This window comes from Conger conger, chromosome 8, assembly GCF_963514075.1.
Source record: "Conger conger chromosome 8, fConCon1.1, whole genome shotgun sequence".
Taxonomy (NCBI): Eukaryota; Metazoa; Chordata; class Actinopteri; order Anguilliformes; family Congridae; genus Conger; species Conger conger.
Genome location: NC_083767.1, coordinates 45,516,098 through 45,539,214, shown reverse-complemented (window position 1 = coordinate 45,539,214; position 23,117 = coordinate 45,516,098). Strand labels below are relative to the sequence as shown.

At 41.2% G+C, this 23,117-nt stretch overlaps 1 protein-coding gene across 1 annotated transcript; it reads left to right on the top strand.

Annotated features, from left to right (window-relative positions):
* The first annotated feature begins 1,426 nt into the window (after positions 1-1,426).
* Positions 1,427-18,939, top strand: dcn (decorin). Its single transcript, XM_061251547.1, has 8 exons — positions 1,427-1,613; positions 9,046-9,280; positions 12,468-12,580; positions 14,113-14,326; positions 15,308-15,421; positions 15,682-15,775; positions 16,368-16,506; positions 16,856-18,939. The coding sequence occupies exons 2-8, from the start codon at positions 9,061-9,063 to the stop codon at positions 17,054-17,056; spliced, it is 1,095 nt and encodes a 364-aa protein (XP_061107531.1). The 5' UTR covers positions 1,427-1,613; positions 9,046-9,060; the 3' UTR covers positions 17,057-18,939.
* The last annotated feature ends 4,178 nt before the right edge of the window (positions 18,940-23,117 follow it).

Here is a 23,117-nt window from a genome sequence, read left to right as displayed (position 1 = left end):
GTTTCATGAGCACTTTCAGGTCACAAGGTCAGAGCAGAGGATTGTGGTCCGTGGAGACCTCCTGTCACTTTCCCCATTCAGACATGTCCCGTTGTGTATGGCAGCACTGGATGACCTTTTTAGCACAGGTAAAATTTACATTAGTAACAAACACCTTTAAATGGCTTGCCATGGTTTGGACAGGGAAGGGGAACATTTTTGTGCATTTTAGTTGCTGTAGTTACTCTGGAAGTGGTAGGGACTGTCCTCTTAAAGTTTATTATTGCAATACCTTGTTTTAACATGGGAAAGCCTCAACAACTCAGAATATAGTATGTTACTATGAATAATCTGTGTGCTATGTACTATTGTTACTTTTGTTCTTACTCTTTTTATGTCTATGCTTATATTTATTTTGTGCTGCTTTAGGGAAAAAAGACTTGAACTGTTATTTAAAGTCCAGATTCTGGTTCAAATTAGGGTTGGGTGTAATCTGCATTTATTTTAAATCCAAAGTCTTAAATCATTTGTCTTTACCTTCTAAACCTGGTTAAAATAGCAGATATTGAAAAGAAACCTGTGTCAAAACTCAAAATGACTGTTTTCTAAGCTCTTACTCTGAAGTGGAGTAGTAGTGACATCTCCCATCAGCCCCTCTGTCCATTCCACATACAGTACAATGTTTAGTGTTAAATTAACTCTTACAGCGTACATATGGTTCCTATTGTTGAATTGGCACTGGAAATTTTACTCTGTAGCGTTATGTTAATAAACAAATGTAACTTTGGGGGGGGTTATTGAGCTGGGGCTCAGGGATTAAATGAAAAAACACGAAGAGCAGAGTGAAAGCCAGAGACAGTCTTGGTTTCCCTCCACCAGGACACGGCAGGCACAGACTGATAAACTGCCCCTGGCTGAGGCTCAGAGGATCATTACCAGGGGAAACCTTGTGCATCAGCCCGTCTGTGCTCTGTGTTCACTGACTGAGATAGTGTCTCGCTCTCTCTCTCTCTCTCTCTCTCTCTCTCTCTCTATCTCTCACTCACTCTTTCCTCTCTCTCTCATTCCTCTCTCACACACACACTCATTTGCTCTCTCCCTCACTCTCTCTTTTTCTTTAACAGTTATCTTCCTTTATCCCTTGCCCTTTCTCTTTCTCTCTCAATCCCCCGTCACTCCCTCTCTCTCCTTCTTTCTCTCCCTCTCTCAATTTCTCTCCCCCTCACTCCCTCTCTTTCTCTTTCCCACTTTTCTTTTTTTGTTCCTGCTGCTTTTGGAAAACAGCACACAGGGGGGAGTTCTCCAATGATTGTCTCATCCATTCAAGCAGGGCTAAGTAACTGAGCCTCTCTCTCTCTCTCCTTCTCCCTCCCTCCTGCTCACCCTCTCTCAGCCATACTCTCCCCCTCCCTCTCCACTTCTCTCTCTCCCTCCCTCCCTCTCTCCCTCCCTCTCTTGTCCCCTGCCTCCTCTCCTCTCCTCCTCCTGTGACTGCTCACACCTGCCTCGTCTTGGCGCTACAGTTTTTTTTTCACTGCAATTACCCCTCGGCCTCCTGAGCACCGCTGCAAACATTCCCCCTTCTGGATTTTGGGAGACAAACACGCAGAAGCACCTTGCCATAAAGAACACAGGTAAGCTTTCTCCCCTCTGCCGGATCTGTTTTAGAAGCGTAGCAGAACACCTGATACTTACAAGTGCAGGGATACATATAACTTCTTACAGAGATGGGGAAAAAGAGATGAAAACAGACAGTAGCACAAAAAAAAAAAAACTTGATATCCTTGTTTGATTTCTTTAGTAGAAATACACTTGCGCAGTGCTGTGCTGTGACTGTTTTTTCAAATGACAAATGACAGAAATTGTGCTGCTGGCTGTAAGGTTTATGATGAAAGACACACAGCGATGCAGACAGCACCCTCTTTATAAGAATAGCTTGTGCTCGGCAGGATTCGATCCTATGCTACGTGGGTGTGCTTAATGTTCACACTGAGAATAGAGTGCTTTTTACTGACAGCATGATACGGTTCAGTGGTTCAGCTGAATGGTTGACTGGTTCACAGCAGCATTTTAAAGTAGGTGTTACTTCCAGTAAGTTACCTGATAGACTGTATGAACTACACAGTTTAATCTGCTGTTTGTATGGGTGGATGGCTAAATACACATATGTGTGTGTTTGTGTATGGGGATCTTTTTTTTGGGTCCAGATGCGTGTGTGTGAATAAGTGTACATGTGTGTGTCCATGTGAGAGATATGTACGCGTGTGTGTGTGTGTGTGTGTGTGTGTGTGTGTGTCTGTGTGTCTGTGTGCTTGAACGTACATCTGTCCAGCAGGTCTCTGTCTCCCAGCAGGGTTTTTTTTTTTTTTGATAGAAGCGCTTAGCTAAACACATTCAGTCCTGGCCTGGAATGTGCATCTGTTATTGTACTGTATGTGAGGCAGTTACTGTTAATTATCCCACATTTGGATGTACAGTCCAAGTAATTTCAGTGTTTTACTGTAGTTTGTTATTCTGTTAGTTTGTTGTGTCTCAGTGTGTTAGTTTGTTATTGTGTACTTGTGCACATTATTATTTCCAGTGTTTTCAAAGAAGGCATTGTCCTGCACAGTAAATGACCAGTATTACCTCAACTCTAACATGAACTAAAATAAAAGCCTCTCTCATAATCTAAAATAAACTAGACCATATGTACTCTGCGAGAGTTTATTTAACACTGAACATTTAATTGTGTCTGGGTCAATGAGAAGGAGATTTCAGATTGCAGAAGTTAGCTGGTGTGTGTGTGTGTGTGTGTGTGTGTGTGTGTGGGGGGGGGGGGCTTTTAAGTTGTAAAATATTGTAAGACCTTCTCTCTGCCTGAATGGCAGAGCCTTCACGTTTATGGGAACATTTTTTCTATATAAGTCTTGGCATTTAAACAAGAAAAGGAAGAAAGAAAAACCCAAGAAAATAGAAGGATTTCTCTGCTCTTTATCATCTTCTATAATTACTGTTGTTCATGCGACTCCACCATCCATTCCTTAAAAATACTTGGCATCAGAAGGGCATCTGGAAATGAAATGAAATGAGCGGATTTAGGCTTGAAGGCCGAATGCAGACAGCAGAGAGGATGTTGGGTAATGTTGGGTTGTGCGTGGACTCGCTCTGTCTGTGGCACAGCCGGTGACAGCCTCGTTTGGGATGGCTGCAGCATCCCCGTCTGACGGCGGCACAGCTGAAACACTCCACCCGCAGCAACCCAAAACAAAGGGAGGAGAACCTTTTTGAAGTAGATGAAAAACTATATGTCCTGGCCCTGTGTTCCAATAATCCTTTAATAATACTGCTTCCTGTTCACTGTGTGTCTGGCCAATGGTATTTCAGTCAAATACAGCATGTAGGCATCTTATAATGGTCACACAATGTCACAGTGGGACTGAGAAAAGGAGACGGGCTTTAGTGGATTTTTTTGTGGATGAGAAGCCAAGGCCCTACTTAAGATAGGCACTTAACTTTGAACTTTGAGTTTCCGGGGTGGAGTCACACCGTTGTGAACAATTACTTGTGTGGGTGTGATCTGATCTACTGTTCTTCCTTATGAAAATAACGGAACATTCCAGAGCCCAATGCAATCGCAGAGTCATTATCTGAACCTCTCATGATAGAGGTTGCCGAGAGATCGGAGGAGAAGGAGGGAATGAGGTCCATGTATGTGTGTGAGACAGAGAGAGAGAGAGAGAGAGAGAGAGAGAGAGAGCTAGAAAAAGAGGGGGGGGCGCAAAGAAGAGTTGAGTTTTGTCCAAGCAATGTTGCGGCCTAGACTAAAAGAACATACTTTCTGGTGCAGAAGTAGTTTCTTCATTCAAGTGCAACAGTCCTTTGGACATTTATGATGATTTGTAAAGTGAATAGAATGTTCTGTTTCAAAAAGTGGTTCAGAACTGGCCCAGGGAAACAGTGGATTTTGGTTATTAACTAATCAAATCAGTGCTCCCCACAACTGCAGATTCTAATCCGAACAGATGGAAAACACAATACATGTAAGACATCCTGCTGAGTATTGTATTTTATACCCAGAGTAAAGGGGGAAAAAAATACACAGGGAAAAGGTTATATGAAAAAAAAGCCTGGTTTGAGGATCAAACAGGGGCTTGTTGGTGGGCTCAGAGGCCTCTCGCACGATGCTGCTGTGGTTTGAATGTAAAACAGCGGTTGATGTGGACATACACCACAGATGCCGCGGATTTTAAACATCCTGAAGCCGTGCGCATACCTGCACTGATTCATTACTGACAGGCCTTCGGGCGAGGGGGGTGGAATGGCGTGCCCTGGGGCTAGGCTATGAGACTACGCACTCACATGTACCTATTCACATTACCTTGTGGGTGTTGGTATGCTACTTTAGGTGGTTTTATGAATGCTACCTCATTGTCACAATGACTGTCCAGCTGACCTTTGCTCACTTTGCTTGACTCTGCTACAAGGCTCTTGCTGCCTATACTGTATAATACGGAGCTTAACACCATGTTTTAATTGAGATACCTTCCCACAGTTTTAAAGGATGCCATGTGTTAGAGAGCCGGGAACAATAAAATGTTCTCCTCTGTATGCCTCACATCTGAATTTAATCTTGACTGTTTCATAAATGATATGCCCCCTGACTCTCCCTCATACTGCTAATCCACACAGGCACTACGGAATCTGTATTGTACATGTACTGTAGCACATACAGAAAAGAGAAAAATGAAATGAGGTCTGGAAAAATAATGAGGGAAAATAGGAAGAGAAAGCAGGAGGAATGCTGTGGCCAGTTGGGAAATTCAGGAGGAGGGAAGGTATGACTCAGAGGGGAGCTTAAGACAGCATAACGGTGATATAAGAACTGTCAGGAGATGAGCACCAGAGGGGAAGAAGACAGCGAGAGAGAAAATCTGTTTAAAAAGTGCATTGGGGCTCCTGAATAGCACGTGTTCCTGATGCAGTGAGACACTCAGTTTGGCTCCAATGTGTCCAAGAGTCCATATGGGAGTAATCATCATGGCAAGTTTGCTACATCACAGAGCTTTTTAAAAGGCTAGTACTTGGGCTATTATAACACGAACTATTTGTAAATACAAAAAAGGTATAGATGGCTATGTATGTATATCATGACACCCATGGACAGTATCCATCCCAATAAAATAAAAAAATGAGATACATAAAGATTAAGAGAAGAATTACAGGTCTGGGGAGGGGAATGGAGGTGGCTTCACTGTGCAGGAGAGAGAGAAAGAAAAATAAATACGCTGAATAAAACAAAGAGGGAGGGGGAGTAACCCTTCTTTTCTCTGAGTCAGTTCACATCTTAGGAGGCTACTATCTACAATTACTCTTCTCTGACCTTTTTAGAGCATAATATATATTTCCGAGACTGGAAAAGGTGATTTAGGAGGTTTTTGTGCGGCCTTAATTGTCTGGGAATGAGTGGGGTTGTCTGAAGCAGAATGAATAGTTTGGATAATGTAGCGGTTGTAATGGCCTGGCAAGTGATGAGGAGGTTTCGCTGGTGAGAAAGACAATTTGCTGCCTGTAAGATTTGCTGTAATCAAGGTTCAAATTGAGTAATGCTTGTTGCCAGGCTGTTGCTTATAATTAATGTAGATAGCAGTCAGAGATCTGGCAGGAAATTCTTATTTTTTTGGCTAATTATGATTCAGATAAATCATGAATGGTCAAATGATTGAAAACAGGATCGTCTTTCACTGTACAGAGAAGGAGGCGGGGGAGCTTCAGTTCCTGCTTGAGTGAATGGGATGAGTGCAGGCTACAAATGAGCAATGCACTCTGTGTAATGCTGAAATGTCAGCCCCACAGGGAGCATCACACAGTATTAAATACAAGCTCTACACAGGGGACATCACACAGTAACATACTCAAGCTCTACACAGGGGACATCACACAGTAACATACTCAAGCTACACACAGGGAACATCACACAGTATCAAACACAAGCCTTATACAAGGACACAAACTGCTATTCACAAGCATGCATAAATGTCCCAGTTGCAATTGTTATAATATCTAGACATTTATGAGATGTTTATAAACACATTTTGGAAGGGGATTTGCGATTTAATTCAAATGTTCAGCCCAAATAATAGTTATGATCTTTATTTTTTTAAATATATTGTTTATCTATGTAAAAAAAAGAATAGATATAATCACATTGCCTAAAAGAAAAAAAAATCCATATGGCCCGATAAAAGATCAGGCTACATCATTTAATGTGCTGGTTGCAGCAAAGAAATATGCGTTTCCAGACCCATAACTATCATCATGCAGCTGTGTGGGGTATCCTAATTATATAAAGCTGACTGCTAGGTTTGTGAAGAAGCCCTGTCATGCTGTGGCATGTTGAGGAGTTCAGAATGATCTTTGTTTGATTCTGCTCCAGCTGTTCATGCAAAGCTTTGCTTCATATGCACCGCAATTAGACATCTTTCTGCTTGCAAAGCAGTACACTTTGGCTATCTATTGCGCTGCTAGCTTGTGTGCGGACCCCATCATTTCTATTTTATGCAGGACAAATAGCAATTCTGTTGCCTTTAAAATAACTGTAGCCCACCCTATAGTATTGGCCACCCACCTATCTAGTTAAACTTTGATTGCATTAATACTATGCATAATTCTATAGTATTTTGCATTGTTTCTTGAATTACAATTGCAACATAATATAAATGTAATGTAATATGAGGCTTTGTAATGGAGTGCTGTCTCATTTTACTGGTTCCCCAGCCCTGTTCACAGCACAAAAATGGGAGATCTCCCAGATTAAATGAGAAGTCAGTGGCTTGCAAATTTCTTTGCAATAGTTTCCATCAACTTAAATTAACATGTGTGGCAAGGCAGCCTGCTAGAGTATTATCAAAACAACACTTCTAGCAGTTTTGCTTTAGTTCTGGAACAACAAATTGAGAGCCACCTAAATTCTAAGCAAGGAGAAGTTATCTAGACAACATCATTTTAAAGCTAATGGTTTAGCTATTTAAATTAGTTAGATTTAGTTCGAATCCTAGCTGGTTACATTATATTAGCTGCTGGGAACATATGCTTGGCTAGAATAACATATGCTTCACAAAAAGCCAAGCTCAGCTTTCCTGTCACAATGTTAACGAATGGTTTGCGCAATTGGAAACTGCCAATCCAATTCAATGGAGATTCCATTGAAATCTACCCAACAGAAACAGTGAATAAACTTGGCCAAATAGATTTCAGTTTTTTTTGTCCTGCATTCATCTAGGGCCAAGATAATTTTAGTGGTAGTCTCCCAGACTTTGAAGCAGCATAGTCCAGTACTTTGAAGCATCATAGTCTGAGTGCTGAGATTCGAATGGCTTCTAAAAGATTACAAATCCAACATAATACAAAAATGAGAGCTAAGAAACATCAGAAGTTTGAAACATGAGAAGTTGCAGTGGTTGCAGACTGATGGTTATATAGTATGTGACCTTTGTAAGTAAAAAGTGAATGAAATGGCTTGTTGTGTCCCCTAACAAGCCAAGACAAGACATCCCCACAGTCCGTCAGTGGCACTGAAGCCACATTATTAAGTTGCGACAACATAACGTTAAGTACAGGCTGGGGGATTTGTTTGAGGGACATTAAATTAGCAGAGACAGCACTGAACACCGGCGGAACACGGCGGAGGAAGCGTTTGGCTTCTGGGTCTCCGTCTCGGGGCTGAGCTGTAATTCCCTGCCTGTATTCGGTTGGGTTTCTCGGGCTGTAATTTAGTAGCATGAAGCGGAGCCGCTCAGCAGTGAATTCCTCCAGCCAGCCCGACCCGGAAAAGAGGGCGCCGGTGTCACTTACCCAGCAATCTCCCTGTCACGGAGGAGCCAGTGGCCATGTACCCCATCCTTATGCGTAATCTGCAGGGCCGAGTGAGCTTCCGCCTGCTAAGAGAGGAGGCAAAGTGTAATCCAGCCTCCATAGGTTTCACAGGATAATTGCTCTTGCCTTTATGAGGCATTGCATTCTATTGTGCACTCATGCAAGGTCAAAGCAGCATGTAGGGAACCCCGGACAAGGAGCTATGGGGTTGTGTGTGTCTTCTCTAGACTTCCCTGTCTGTTGTGTGTGGCTTATTTCTGGAAACTATTCAACAATTCAGGCATTACAACAATCCCAGAATGGCCACAACAGAGCAGGGGATAATTACATTGACTGTAGAAGGGGAGGTCATGACCCCTTGGATGACATGAGTCCTTCACAATGCTTTGAGGTGCCAACCACATACTGTACAGGATGGTTCACTCTAGTCTTGTGAGGGCTGTCTCTACGGTGGCCCTGGTAACTGCTGACGGCCCTCCATTTGGGCCAGCAGCCATCCATTAAATAAATTTCTTATTGACTCTTATTGTACGCTAAAAATGTAACATTTTTCTATTTTTTTGGAAGGATACGGTCAATGGGTGTCATGGCATACACCATTTCCATCTATGGCTTTGCTATATTTACACATAATTTCTGTTATAATAGCCCAAGTATTAGCCTTTTAAATAGCACTGTGATGTAGCAAAATTGCCCTGATGATTACTACCATGTGGCTACCTTACCGGGAACTTGACATTAGCAAGCCAAAAACAATACTAAGGGCATGAAGGAAAATACCCAATGTGCTACAAGCCAGTGAACAACCAGGAAGAATAGATTATGAGACTCCTTACCCAGACAACTTCACAGGGACTACCCTGAAATAAGAGACAGTGGAGTATACATAAATCAGAGTAATGCACCCTATTTAATGGACAGGGGAGACTGACGTTTCTGCATCAAACAACGTCTTCATTCGAGTCAAAAACAACTCTGAGAAGATGTTTTTTGATGTCTCTCATGTCCATTACCCTGAGCTCTGTCTGCTTCACCATCTCTTATTTCAAGAGTTGTCTGAAGTCCAGGTAAAGAGTCTCATATAATGCAAAAGGCACATTTTTTGATGCGTCACACAAAATTACATGGTACCACTGTTGACCATGAGCAACACAGCAGAAAATGGTCTGGAAATGTTTGGCCAAGTTGACCTTTGACCCATTGTTCTTCCAGGCCCCCGTCAGCAGTATGAAATCGGCGTGTCTCTTCCTGCTGCTCGGCACGGCGTGCTGGGCAGTGCCCTTCCGCCAGTCCGGTTTCCTGGACTTCATGATGGAGGACGAGGCAGGTTCGGGACTGCCGGAGTTAACCGTGGAGGCCGCAGCGCCCCCACCCCCCGTCCCTGAGGGACCCATGTGCCCCTTCAGGTGCCAGTGCCACCTGCGGGTGGTGCAGTGCTCCGACCTGGGTAAGAATCACCAGCTCTCAAATATTCATGCCTTCATGCAAAATTCTCCTACTGTACAATGGTCCAACAGTGCCCAATCTGGCCATTGGTTTCAACATGACATGGAGAAAGTGACTGTGGCCATGACAACCTAAAATTAGGTCAGCCAACAAAAAGAAAGAAGAAAAAAAAAAAGAAAGATGAAAAATGACATACATTAGTAATCTTGCTTTTGGTTGGAAAAGCAAATTAGCATTTGGTGTGTGCTTTACCTTTTTTAGTGCTAACTGCAGAGAAGTGAGGTAAGTGGGGAAATTGACAGCCAACAGCTGAGCAATGCTGTGGTACACTTGTATATTTGTGCACTCCACCGAACGGGCATCGGAAAGCGCTGCGGCTAAGGCACTGCACCGAAGAGGAATGTGTTGACTGTTTGAGCTTGGTGATGTTAACTGACGAATGCCCCACTTTGCTATTTAGCTGTGTGGCTCTGGGCCTAGTGTACTAGACGCTGCGGTGTTTATGAGGTCAATTTGCGATGCCAACAAAGAGCTTTCCCATCCTTGGTTTTTGGTTCACACAATGAACTCCACTGTGTTTGATCCACCCATCATCAATGGGTGAACTTCTTAAAAAATGCCCTGTTTTTCTAAGCAAGTCTCTGCCATCGTTTTCCTCTAAATGTTTGTTGCAGTGGAATGTGGAAAACGAAATTACTATAACAATGGCAATAGCTGGGGTTAGGAAACTGGAATAAGCCTTATTCTCGCAGCTTTCATAACAAAAATATATTCTATATGTTTCCGGAATATCCTTTATACCTGATGGAAATAAACTGCTTTCCAAACAATTAAAAAAACTTTATCCATGTTCTCAGATATTTCAAAAGAGTGTGGATTTGAAACCTATGTACACACTTTTTATGGCTTTATGTGCAAACTCCCATATGAGAAGAATGTTCTTTGTTAAAAAGCTGCTCACTTTCTCATCAATTAATGAGGCATGCTCAATATTTTTGGACTCTGAGATATGTTGATTTTGCTGTGCATTGTAATAGGATGACCTATAGTCTCTGGCATGCCCTCAATCAGGCAAAGTGCATTGGATACATGGGGGGAGGCTTCCACATAAAAATAAAAAAAAACTATCAATGCCAATTATAGCCTGCTAGCTTTGCTAGCTTACTGATATGCACCAAGGCTATTGTTGCCTTGAGGATGAGAGTGACATTTAATTCCCTTCCTTTAATTTTCTCTCAGAATGTCCACAGGCAGGCGGGCATGCGTTTCGAGTACACCTTTTTTAAATGACCTCATTATTTCTGTTGAGTACTGGGCCATTATTGCTGCCTCCAAACAACGCTCGGCGCTCTGCTTCACTGAATCTCCCCCCCGAAGTGTCGCAAACGAGATGGAAAATCACACACACACTCAGATACCATGACACATAGTCCCACAGTGGACCTATATTTAGGTTACTCTAGGAGTTAATGATTATACCACATAGAAATAAACACCATTGCTCACATTCTAAAATATTCCAAAAACATGATTGACTATCCGGGACAAACTGGTATTTTGCAATTATTTTTATCAAGACCGATTGAAAGTGAGTAAAATAAGAACACTATATTTCCAGCTCTACTTTAAGACCTCAGGACAAAAGGAATTCCCTGTGGAGTTATTTAGCTCATGTTATTTCCCCTAGTGCATTGTGGGTAGCAGCGGCAGCAGTAGCTACAGTCTCCACTATTCTGGGGTTACCACAAGAAAGACTCATGCAACTGCAGGGATGTATGCTGTGTCAGAGTGATTTATGCCTGTTTCATTAAGAGTTCTTGCTGTTTTTTCATCCAACCTGAATCTGCCTTTCTTTGTCGCGTTAATTAAATCCTAATCGAAAAGTGGAGAAGGCAAACCAAAGCTTTTTTTATTTATTTTTTATTGTCGATTTTAAGTTGTAAACACCTAAGTTAATAAGCCTGATCCTCAATAATATCTTGCATAAAATTACATAGACAGGCAGAAGAGATGGGGAAAACAGCATGGGGAAGAACTGTAAGAGAGCTGTGCCTAGTGTTGAATCTGCTGGTGCCCTCGTTTATCTTCATGTGTCCTCCCTTGCTTTCGCCCATTCTTTCGCTTAAACGACTGAAACTCCACGTCAGCTTGTGGACACAGCTATGTGGCTTTTTCCCATAATGCCGTGAAACACTACAGACCACAAACAGCTGTGCGGAGAACTGTGGAATCCTGAAAGAGAGGAGAGGGAGGACACAATGTTCAGAGTACAGTATGTTCGCTCCAAAGCTCCCCAAAAGCTTTTAACCTAAACTCTGCGGATCGTCAGGTTGTGTGACACATCCCCTTCTCTAGATTACACTTAAGCCTCTAATAATACTAGTTTGTTTAAAATATACATATCTATATATTTTACTCTTTTCTAAACATTTATGATGCAATAGGGACTTTGTTTTAAATCAAACCTTGCCTTTCAAACCAAATCTAATGACTGCTGTTTTGTATATGATGAGGAGGCAAAGGAAAGCTATCATTTGCCCAATATTTTGTTTCTGGTGATGTTTATCTTCATATCTCCCATTATCCGTCCCTGATAACCAGGAACAGAGTTCATGAGCAGAGACTTTTTAGCCTCTACCATTTACAGTCCATGACGGATACTCAAATGTGGCCCTTGAATTCCAATTTCAGCCCTGGGTTTCTTCCTCCCAGGTAAAAGAACTGAACAATTAGAGCCACTGATTAGCTAGACTGTCCTAAAACCTGACTCCCAGGTGAAGGGAGGGTGAAAAACCAGCAATTCTCAGCCATTGATGACTATCATTTGAGGCACAGGGCTTTACATACATCCTTATACAGTGGTATTATGTAGAAATACTCTTCAGTTCATTCACCCATTTGCCTACACCTAATGCACACAAAGTATTTTCCGACTTCACAGCGTCTGGACAGCAGACTCCTGACACAGAAGAGTGTAGTAATGGGTCTTCTGCCGCTGCAACTGAATCTGTGTGTGTGGAACACCTAGAGCCAGGATTACAGCTTCTGGATAGCGGAGGGGAGATGTTAGTGGTGGCATATGCGAGTGTGTGCTTGTCACAACCTGGGCTGCCAAATACTATTTTGGGAATCAATGCAGATGCTTAAAGTGTATGCGACTAGTAACACATTTTCTTTTATACCTCCAGCCCTGAAGAATGTTCCAGAAAAACTTCCCGCAGACACCACGCTGCTTGACCTGCAGAACAACAAGATCAGCGAAATCCGAGAGAATGATTTCAAGGCCCTCAAGGGCCTGCATGTAAGAACCAAACTCACTTGTAATCTCCTGGCTGAAGGCTGTGAGAATGCATAGCAATTAGGTGACATAGCATCAATATTGTCATGAAAAATCTTCTTCTCCTCCATTTTTAAAATAATGGTGATTTCTGACCATGTAGTGAAGAAACCTGTTTCCTATCATCTCTGAAAACGTGTACTGGGAACATTACAAATGAAAAATAACGTGTGGAAAAAGCTAAATGAATGCCGGCAATAAACTGCCAAAAATCAATTCCAGACGAGAAAATGGTAAAAACAAGGAAACAAAATATGTATGCCTCGATAAATGATACCATGCTAATAGTTACATTCACAGAGATGAAAGATACTGGAATATGTCAGCCTCATATGTTCTTTATTTTAGATTTGAGTCTTCTGGAAGATAGTTTTATTAGCGTTAAGCAGAATGTAGTTACAGTATTCTCAAATTGACGATAAACTGGCCAATATGGCAGAGTACAATACAAGTCTGGATTTCATACAAACCTGAATTTTAGCATTGAACAGTACCCCTGCGGGCCTGAGTATTCAGACTAAATTGAATAAGATCAGAAATGTTTGGCAGGAGTATCCAACACATAAAACAATTCTGAATGGTTTGGAAAATGGTGCATGTCTTGTTACAGAAATCTCTTGATCGCATTTCAAATATATAAACATTATGAAAACCAAACCTTGTAATGGAGTGTCTCTCCCTGCACGTATCCTTCTATTCTATTACAAACTACAAAATATTAAATCTACATGCATGAGTCTGGTATTAAATGATTTTATGAGACATTATACATCTGACAAATAAAAACAATTAAAACATGTGATTGATGGACCTGATCAATTAAAAAAAAAAGATTAGTGCAATATTTAGTTCTAGAAGAATTGGTGTCAAGAATATTACACTCGTCTTCGCTCCATTTTAAGCAGGTGTTGATGCATACTATGTTGGCCCAAACCTGTCTAGATTATAATATTTGCGGATACATCAGTACAGTACGCTCAGAGGTACTCAAGCTGCAAAGCTATAATTAGTTTTAACTTGCTGGTTACCCTGGGGGTTGACAGTACAAAAATTTTTATAGGGGTAATTCAGGTAACATGCTTTTTAAACTATGCAACACTTTTATTACACAACTTGCCACGAATAAGCAATTACACATTTTCTAGATAGATTCAATACACTTGGAAATGTTACAATTACATGACAGGAGAATAATTACAACATTTCATGGGTGTAGATAATAGACATTATGCCCGACAAAGAACAATTACACAGTTTTGGTTTTGGATTACAGTCTGCTACAGGATGTTTATCATCCTTGAAGATTAAGTTATGAAATAAATATCTGTTGGTGGTGTGTGACTAATGTTTGGGGACAGTTCCAGCTTAAAATGACCCACCCAATGATTCATCATGAAAGTTGATGAAAACCTGATTAATCTGTACAGCACTTTGAGATCACCAGATGATCAATGTTGTGCAATATGACTCAGCAGATGTTGTTTTTGTTCTTGAAGGCCCTGATCCTCGTGAACAATGTTATCACCACCATCCACCCCAAGGCCTTCATGCCTCTGGGTAAACTGCAGAGACTCTACCTCTCCAAGAACCTGCTGAAGGACATGCCACCCAACATGCCCAAGAGCCTGCAGGAGCTGCGCATCCACGAGAACGACATCTCCAAGATCAAGAAGTCCTCCTTCGAGGGCTTGTCCCATGTCATCGTCATGGGTATGTATTCACTACATCTGGCATACTGCATTCACAACATCTGGGACACCGCTGCAAGACTTCCAAGATCAGGAAAACTACTTTGTGCCTTCAAGCGGGTGGTCTGTAGTCACTAAGTATCTAATCTTTTGGAGTTGATCACATGATCTGATAATTTGGTAGTGGGGAGAATATCTTCTCTCGCCCCCAGTGGGCTACACAAACATCTAAAATGTCTGTTTAAAATCCTCTGCCTCTGTTTGGCCCAAAAAGTAATGAGATTTGAATAGACTGATGGGTATCATGGATAGGTTTGTTCTCCAGAGATCATAATTGATCATAATAAACCCATTTCACACCACAAGGCCTTTATAGGCCCTTATTCGCCTGTAGGTAACATATATCCAAATTCAAACAACGCTCAACCGACAATCAAAATCATTCTCCTTCATTATGTACACACTTGCAGAACATAACTGCAAGAGCTAATAAGAGAAAACAAAGTGCCTCTATGGGAGCTTGTGCCTGTTCCACAAAGCAGGATTACAGAGTAAAACCCAAAACAGTTATTTTTACTTCAGTTCATCTTCCAGATTTGAGATGGCTCTGGGTTTTACTCATCGCAGTTATTGGGGCTAACTCAGCAATCCTGCTTTGTGGGAGAGGCCCCTGGATGTTGCCCACCTATCTGCTTCTTTGGTCCCCAACAGCATGAAGCATTTATTTTTCTATTCGGTATCTAAAAACATTAAAACAGCAAATTCCACCTTGGTTGGAACAGACCGCAGCAGTCAATATGAAACCACCATTGATCTGGAGTTTATCTTCCCTTGTGTGAGAGTTTGGGAAACTGGTCACATGGAACCTAATCCGCATTGCGTCTGCAATCATCTGTCACTGTGACGGAATTAAATGTATTGTATATGACCAGGAAGTACTGCAGCAGATTCATTGTTTCCCTTTTCTTCCTCTTTCTCCCCTTTTCTTTGCCTCCTGAATCAGAACTGGGCTCTAATCCTCTCACAAACTCTGGGATAGACAGTGAGGCCTTTGCCGATCTGAAACGCGTTTCTTACATCCGGATTGCTGACACCGGCCTCACCGAGATCCCAAAAGGTACACAATCTGTTCACACCTTTTCTTCACTGGGTTAAATGTTCATTGAAAATTCGTGTTCAGTATAGGAATACCAACCCATTGAGAAATTAGCCAATGAGAGGGAGACTAGGTGGAGGCTAAGTTGCTCAGTTGGTTTAAAGAATACCAATACTATTGAAGGCTTGGGGTGCATGTTCAGTGTGTTATAACTGTGTTATAAAAAGGGAAAGCATTAATAGCTGTTATGTTACTGCTGTTCCCGTTGCTGTGTGTACCAGGCCTCCCCAGCTCCCTGTCTGAGCTCCATCTGGACGGAAACAAGATCACCAAAGTTCAGGCAGAGAGTCTCAAGGGTCTGAATCTGCTGGCCAAGTAATTCCCTCTTTTTTCAACTGTCCCACCAACAACCTGTCCGAGACAGCTGTTGGCTTTTTGCTAGAGTAAACAGATGATCTTTCAACTTCTTGCCTTGGAAAAAAAAAAAAAAACCTTTTTCAGAATTGGAGAGCAGAGACATGTCACGGTAAACGAGGCATGGTGCGCAACACGGCAAAGCAACATTGTCCAAAACATGTTACTACGTCCTACTGCATTATTTATGATTACTAAAACACCTTTTAGAGAGAGACTTATCAAAGTCAGTGGGAGGTCACACAGCACGTGGTGATATGGATAACTGTGAAAAAAAACTGATACTAATAATGACTTTTATTCAAGCTTCATGGTGCAGAAAAGTGCCCTAGTGCAAGGTGCATTAGAAAAGGTAAAAAGAGCAAGCTGTACCGTACTGCTCAAATAAAAGTCAAGATTATTTTACTAGCTCAGCTTCCTTAAAACACCATTCCTATGCAGTAGTCAAGTTTTATGATGCCTTGACTCTTGCCTTATTGGCTGGTGCATGTTGCCATACCACTCCATTGGCTCTTGACATTAGATCTTGTTCTGTCATTTGCCTCTCCCTCAGGTTGGGTCTGAGCCACAATGAGATCAGCGTGGTGGACAATGATACCCTGACCATGGTGCCTCACCTGCGTGAGCTGCACCTGGACAACAACGCTCTCACCAGTGTGCCCCCAGGCCTGCCTGACCACAAATACATCCAGGTGAGGTCAACTTATGCCCATGAAGAGCTGAAGGCCATTTGGGCTGATAATGATCGAGGCCAATAATTACTGAATAATTACTGGAGAACACCAGGTCTGTGTCATAAGTGTAGCGCTTTACCCATAATCCCTGTCAGGTCCTATTGAATGAGCGGTGTTCTATATCATAAGTTTCAATGTTTCTGTGTCCCGCATAGTTCCACTGAAGTAAATAGAAATTTAACAGGGCACTATTAAATCACACAATTAAGAATCTTCTGATGAAAGGTAATACACTCAATTTTAACAGATGGTTGACAGGATGTCCATGAAACCGTTTGCTGATCAACCTCTGTCACGGCTCTTGCAGGTCATCTATCTCCATAGCAACAAGATTGCTGCGGTAGGAACTGAGGATTTCTGCCCCCCCGGCTTCAACACCAAAAAGGCCATGTACTCAGGGATCAGCCTGTTCAGCAACCCTGTGCCCTACTGGGAGGTTCAGCCAATCACCTTCCGCTGTGTCTTTGACCGCTCCGCCATCCAGCTCGGAAACTACCGGAAGAAGTAGATAGCCCCCGGCTGAAGACCATTTCCTATGACTGTGCTGCCCCCTCTCCCCCACCGCCCCAGAGTCTTTGTACTACACACCCCTTACAGCAATAACTAGGCAGACAGAATCCATATTTTTTACACAATCCTGAAAATAACAGCAACACACAAAACACAGAACTGGCATCTATTGGACAGTCCAGGTCAGTCTTATAGTAGAAAAATATAATTCACAATGGTATCCAAGTGTACGGTTGCACTTGCTTGGATCATGCTTTAGTGGAATCTAGGGTGGTGTGGAACAAGATAATTGAAAAGACAACAGCAGGAGATTAAGAAAAAAAAAAAACACTTAAAGGTAATGAACAGCAACATTTAGCCCTTTAACTCCCACATCAGTAAGACAAGAACAAGGATAAAAACATTTTCGGCATACTGATTCTCTAGGGCCTAAGCCATCACACTAACTATCCCTCCGTTAATTAGATCAGCTGACCTGCAGAGCGGGCAGCAAAGGGTTAACTTGCATTTCAAAAATATCAACAGCAAGAACTGGTGTACAAGAATGTACTAGAATATCATGTATGTAGAGTTAGTGTTCAAAGTGTACTCTTGGTACAGGAGTACAAAATGTACCATTTTCTTTTCATATTGTAGTTAGTCGAAGTAGAAAAAGTAGTTTTTATTCTGCCAAATTTCTATATCTTCTGCTTGCTTTATGACGTGATTCTTGAAAAAAATGTTTTTGTACCCCCCTATTTTTAAACATTTCAAATGTTTTATTTTTTTATAATACACTGAACAACTCCAAATCATCAATGTATTGTCATGAACAGTCAAAAATAAAACCAGGGCAAGCAGATAGATGTCTTTCACACAGATCTGTATACTTATACATTTACTTTCAACCGATCTTGGATTATGGATTGCAGTGTTTGTGTTCTGTTGTTTTTATTTGTTTGATTTCTTTACGTTTGAAGACGCGGGAAGCAGGCTGCTGGATGATCGTGCCCACCATACTGATGTTAGTTTGAATGTTCTGTGTATAGATGCTGTATATACAGGCTTTACGTATCATACCTTGTATTGTGTTCAAGCACTTGCAGTAGTTCAGACTGAATCTGTCAGTGATTTAGGTGAATCTCTCAATCAGGGACTCTGCCCAAGGTGTCGCTAACCTGATAAAAGTCAGATAATAAAAAAAGAAAAAATTCTTTTGCATTCCATAAGAGGATTGATTCTCTACACCAAGTCAAACATAACTACGTGTATCTAAGATTATTTCCCCAACCGCTAGAAGGTTCAACAGCATCTTCACAGAAGGTGGCAGTCATGAGGAAGACATATTATACCACACTCCATTGTACTGGCACAATTTCATTTCAGAATTTATGACTTACATGAATCAGTTGCATTAATTAACATGCAGAACAGTTGTCTTCCCTGTGTGACAGCTGAAATTAATGAGGAACGTGAGGACTATCAGTGCCTCATAGTATTAATCTTCAGTACTTTGAATGTACTGTATTTCCAGTTGTATTCATAGTTTCTGAGCTTGTTTGAACAAGCGCATATTTCTCTGCAATGTCTTTATAGTGTGATAAGTAATTTTGACAGGAGAAAGTAAAGTAAATGTAGAAATCCTCGCAGATGTCCAGAACATAACCCTGCGTCTGGATCCAATATACCAGAACAGAGGCAAAAGGAACATCTGAGAACATTCAGGAGGCACATAAAAGCTTAACCATAGATCCTGTTTTGAATTTTGTGCACATAAAAAGATGTATTAGAACTACATGAAACAATTTTGTATAAAAAGTATCACTTCAAATGGTATTCTATTGCATTTGTGGTACTTCTTCCCTTTCTGATATTAAACTATATAGCGATTACATGTAGAAATGCTTGATAGGTCATTGATTTTATGCTATCCAGACTCATAAAGTCTTTTATGTTTTGTCAGCATGTCATCTTTAGGATGCTAAAAATCACAGATGGTATGACACAACACATCAGTCTCTGGAGAAACAAATTTACATACAAATCTTGTTTTCTTTATAATGTGACAATCCTGAAAACCATGGATGAATTTGCAGTATTGGGACCATATAGCCATAATGAGAGCCAGAATGGCTGCTTGCAGTATTAAATAATACTTTTTTTTATCATTTATGAATTTTAAACTAATGTTTAATGTTTCGGTGAAATGATAACATATAGCATCGTCTATGGTTCAGAATAAACAGGAATTCATATTGGTATTTACAGAGTACCACTTTTGAGAATTATCTCACAATTGAGAATTATCTGTATTTATGTAATAATCTAGACATATCTATGAAAACTATATATCTATGTATCTTTCCAATTGGGAATTATTTGTATTTATGTATTAATTTATACACCACACATGTATAGATTTATAAAGATGGAATAAGGTGAGTACTTTTGGGGATTTTTTTGTAAATATCTGTAATGTGTCCTCTGCTGAATTTGCTAGCTAGCATTTATGCATGCTAACTGTAAAGTACATGTACCTATGGAGACACAAGCACATGTATAGGGCTACAGGAGGTAGACATTTGAAAATGAAGCATGGTTTCATTGGCTTGATAATTACAGATGAATGTTGTATTGCTGAGGTTAATATCTGCATAAATTCAATAAAACATTTTTATAGTCCATAAAAATCAATACATTTTATCAAAAAAGTTTACATCAGCACAACACTGCGGCTGGAGGACAGTAAGTGGTGGTTGAAAACTGCTAGATTTCATACATTAATAATTTTCCCATTTCAATATTCATGTTTTATATTCTGTTTAAGAAGAGTGAAGAAACTGCTCCAACTCTCAACTTCTAGTGTATGGTAAGTCAATAGGTGCTTGGTGATGGTCATTAATTTTGACTAGAAATGGTCTGGAATCGATCCAACTGGGAAGTACTGGCCAGAAAGGTAAATACTGAGATATTTGAGATCTGATATACAAGCTGAAAGAACAGTTACCCTTAGAAGGCCATCTCACATTTTCTGCCTAATCAGTCAACTGTCTCTTCTTTCTCTTGCTCTCTCACTCTCTTTTTCTTGTTCCTTTTCTCTCTGGCACCCCCGTGTGGAAGCTGCTCTTTTATTGCGCTTCTCTCTCTACCGATTGCTACCATCCACACCACTTCTCTCCATGTTCACCCTGGTCCTATCCCCTTCAATATTGTATGTGTGTTAGTGTATTTACTGCAGCACTGAACTGTTTACATAACCAATCCAATCTGAGCACACTCTCTCTGGTCCAAAACAGTGACTTCACTTCTTGAGTGTAAAACAAGATCACGCAGTTTGAGAAAGCCAAAAACAAGGGTCAATGAAATTTGATGCAGACATCAACATACTTGATTAGTTTTAGACTAAAACCGCCGTATCTGTGTTCATGTCACCATGACAAATTTTTTCAACAAGCCAAAATATCTAGTCCCACATAAGTAAGAAAGCAAAGGATAAAATGGACCAACCAGGCCACTGCAGACTTTGGGTGAAAGCTGATTCACATTTCTGAAAGACAAGCTGATGCCCTTTGACCTCTGGCTGAATTCCTTATCCCCCGTCCTTTTTAACTGCATGATCTAAAGAGCTCAAAAGAGCAGTTAGGGGAGCAATATGGCAATGCTCCATCACCCCCTGGGTGATCAACACACACAGCTGTCTGCACCCTCCGAGCCAGATGGAAAAAGGACCATAATATACTGTACGTACAGGCTGAGACTTATTCAGTCACCTAAAGAAACAGAGTTTTATCAGCAGTGAAATGCAGTATCACACACGTTTTGAAAAGTCAGTCTGAATATGGTCTAACTCTATGGTCACTGTGAGTCGATATCTGGGCAGTCTGTTCCTGTGTACGTGGGAGAGAGCAGAGACACGTGCAGGTAATGAGCTATGAACTGTTTTGAATTATTATCTAATAAATACAGCCCCTGGCTATATGGCATATTTCCAAATGTAGATACGTATGCGTAAAGGGATGCAGGACCCTCTCTGTCCACTACCCACCACTTTCTCCATATGTCTGCCAGATGGAGCGAGAGTCTGTGATCAATCTTATATTAATTTCCTCAGGAGGATGTGGATGCAGAAACGAGCCTGCTTTAAGGGGTATTTATTTGCCTTGACTCCTCTCTGCTAAGCCACAGTTTTTCACTGCGATCACAAAGGCTGCATTAGCTCCATTAAAGTTCATTACTTTTTGAAAAACATGTTACTTTCCCTGAGATGTCCATGCCCTGGTTCAGTGACTGTTGTAGTGTGCCTGAAACTAATGTTATTTTGGTGACAGCTGTAAAAGGTGTCCCTTTGAGGATAACTATAGCATTTGGACTTGTTCAAAATGCAGCTGTTCATATTCGAACTAGAACAAAACGCTTTGAGCACATTACCCCAGTATTATCTCTCCATTCGCTACACATTCAATTTTGCCTCACATTTCAGGCCTTAAAGGACCCCCGATACCCATACAGTCCTCCATGAACTCTTCGTTACCAACATGCAGGACTCCTCATTGTTCCGAGAGTGGGTAGATGTACTGTAGGCAGTAGAGCCTTTTCCCATGAAGCCCCTCTCCTGTGGAATGATTTACCCACTGAAATTTGCAGAGCAGACTCACTCTCTATGTTTAAATCTAGAATCAAATCTATATAGCAAATCCTTTAGTTGAGGGACATGGCTTGGTGTTGGCATGGACAATAAAGTCTCTGGTGGACCTGTCCTGTCACTATATCATGGCATGGACCCATGTGTTGAGTGTATCTCGCCATGGTCTGGTGTTTTTCCTTGCCATATTACATTACATTACATTATTGGCATTTGGCAGACGCTCTTATCCAGAGCGACGTACAGTTGATTAGATTAAGCAGGAGACAATCCTCCCCTGGAGCAATGCAGGGTTCAGGGCCTTGCTCAAGGGCCCAACGGCTGTGCGGATCTTATTGTGGCTAAACCAGGATTAGAACCACCGACCTTGCGTGTCCCAGTCATTTACCTTAACCACTACGCTACAGGCCGCCACTGTTGCCCTAGGCTTGCTCTGCTTTGTGACAATGTTGTATTGTATAGAAATAACATTTAATTTAATTGAATAACTACCTGTGTATGAAGAGCATCTTATCATGTGAGAGTACAGGCCAATCATCACCTGAAGCAAAATATTTAATGAGGCCTTCAACCTCATATGTTCTGAGTTAAATAGACTGTATAAGTATTTGCCATACTTGTTGACCTATTGGATGCATTTCACATTGTTCATAATTAAAAGTGACCACTAAATAAGTGTAATGTCATGTAATATCACACAGAAAAGGCAATATAAAGATGGACAGCATCCCATAAGCTCATCAGCAGGAACCAATCAGAGCCAATAGCCCTACTTCCTCCTTTAAATATAGTCTAACATTTAAAAATGTCTGGCAGTAAGTGCTGTTGCAGATATGGTCTCTAAATCAGGTTCTGAAGGTGAGATGAAGCAGTGGTTGGCTGAAAGGGGGGGGGGGGGGACTCGCATAGTCTGTTGTATCTCATTACAGAAAGCTTTTTGAAAGAAACGCCTGTGTCCTGGTCAAACTCCCATGAAACCAGCTCTTGGCATCTGGTCACCTGATCTATATCTTGTTGGCTACACAACCCCTTGCATTTACACACACTTTCATTCATCAATTACATCACATAAATCTTCACTTTGGTGGGTTGCATTGCATCCCCATTCAGTTTCAGAAATAATAAGTCCCTCTGGACTAAGATCCGATAATCCACAAACTGGTAAAATGATGCACTTAGACTGTGAACCCCACAGAAACAGAGAATCAACTTGTGTGGGTAAATGCAATTCATGCAAGACAAGAAAATGATTTTCAGATTCAGAAATATTTCCGTAATACATGCATTATTAATGAAAGGGGGATGTTTAATATTTACAAACATTCACTTGAAACCCATCAACCCCTGGCAGGGAATGTAATCCAAACATCTAACTGGAATTTAACACTAATGAAGGATATATAAACACACAACTTATGTAACTCCAGAATTGTTTATG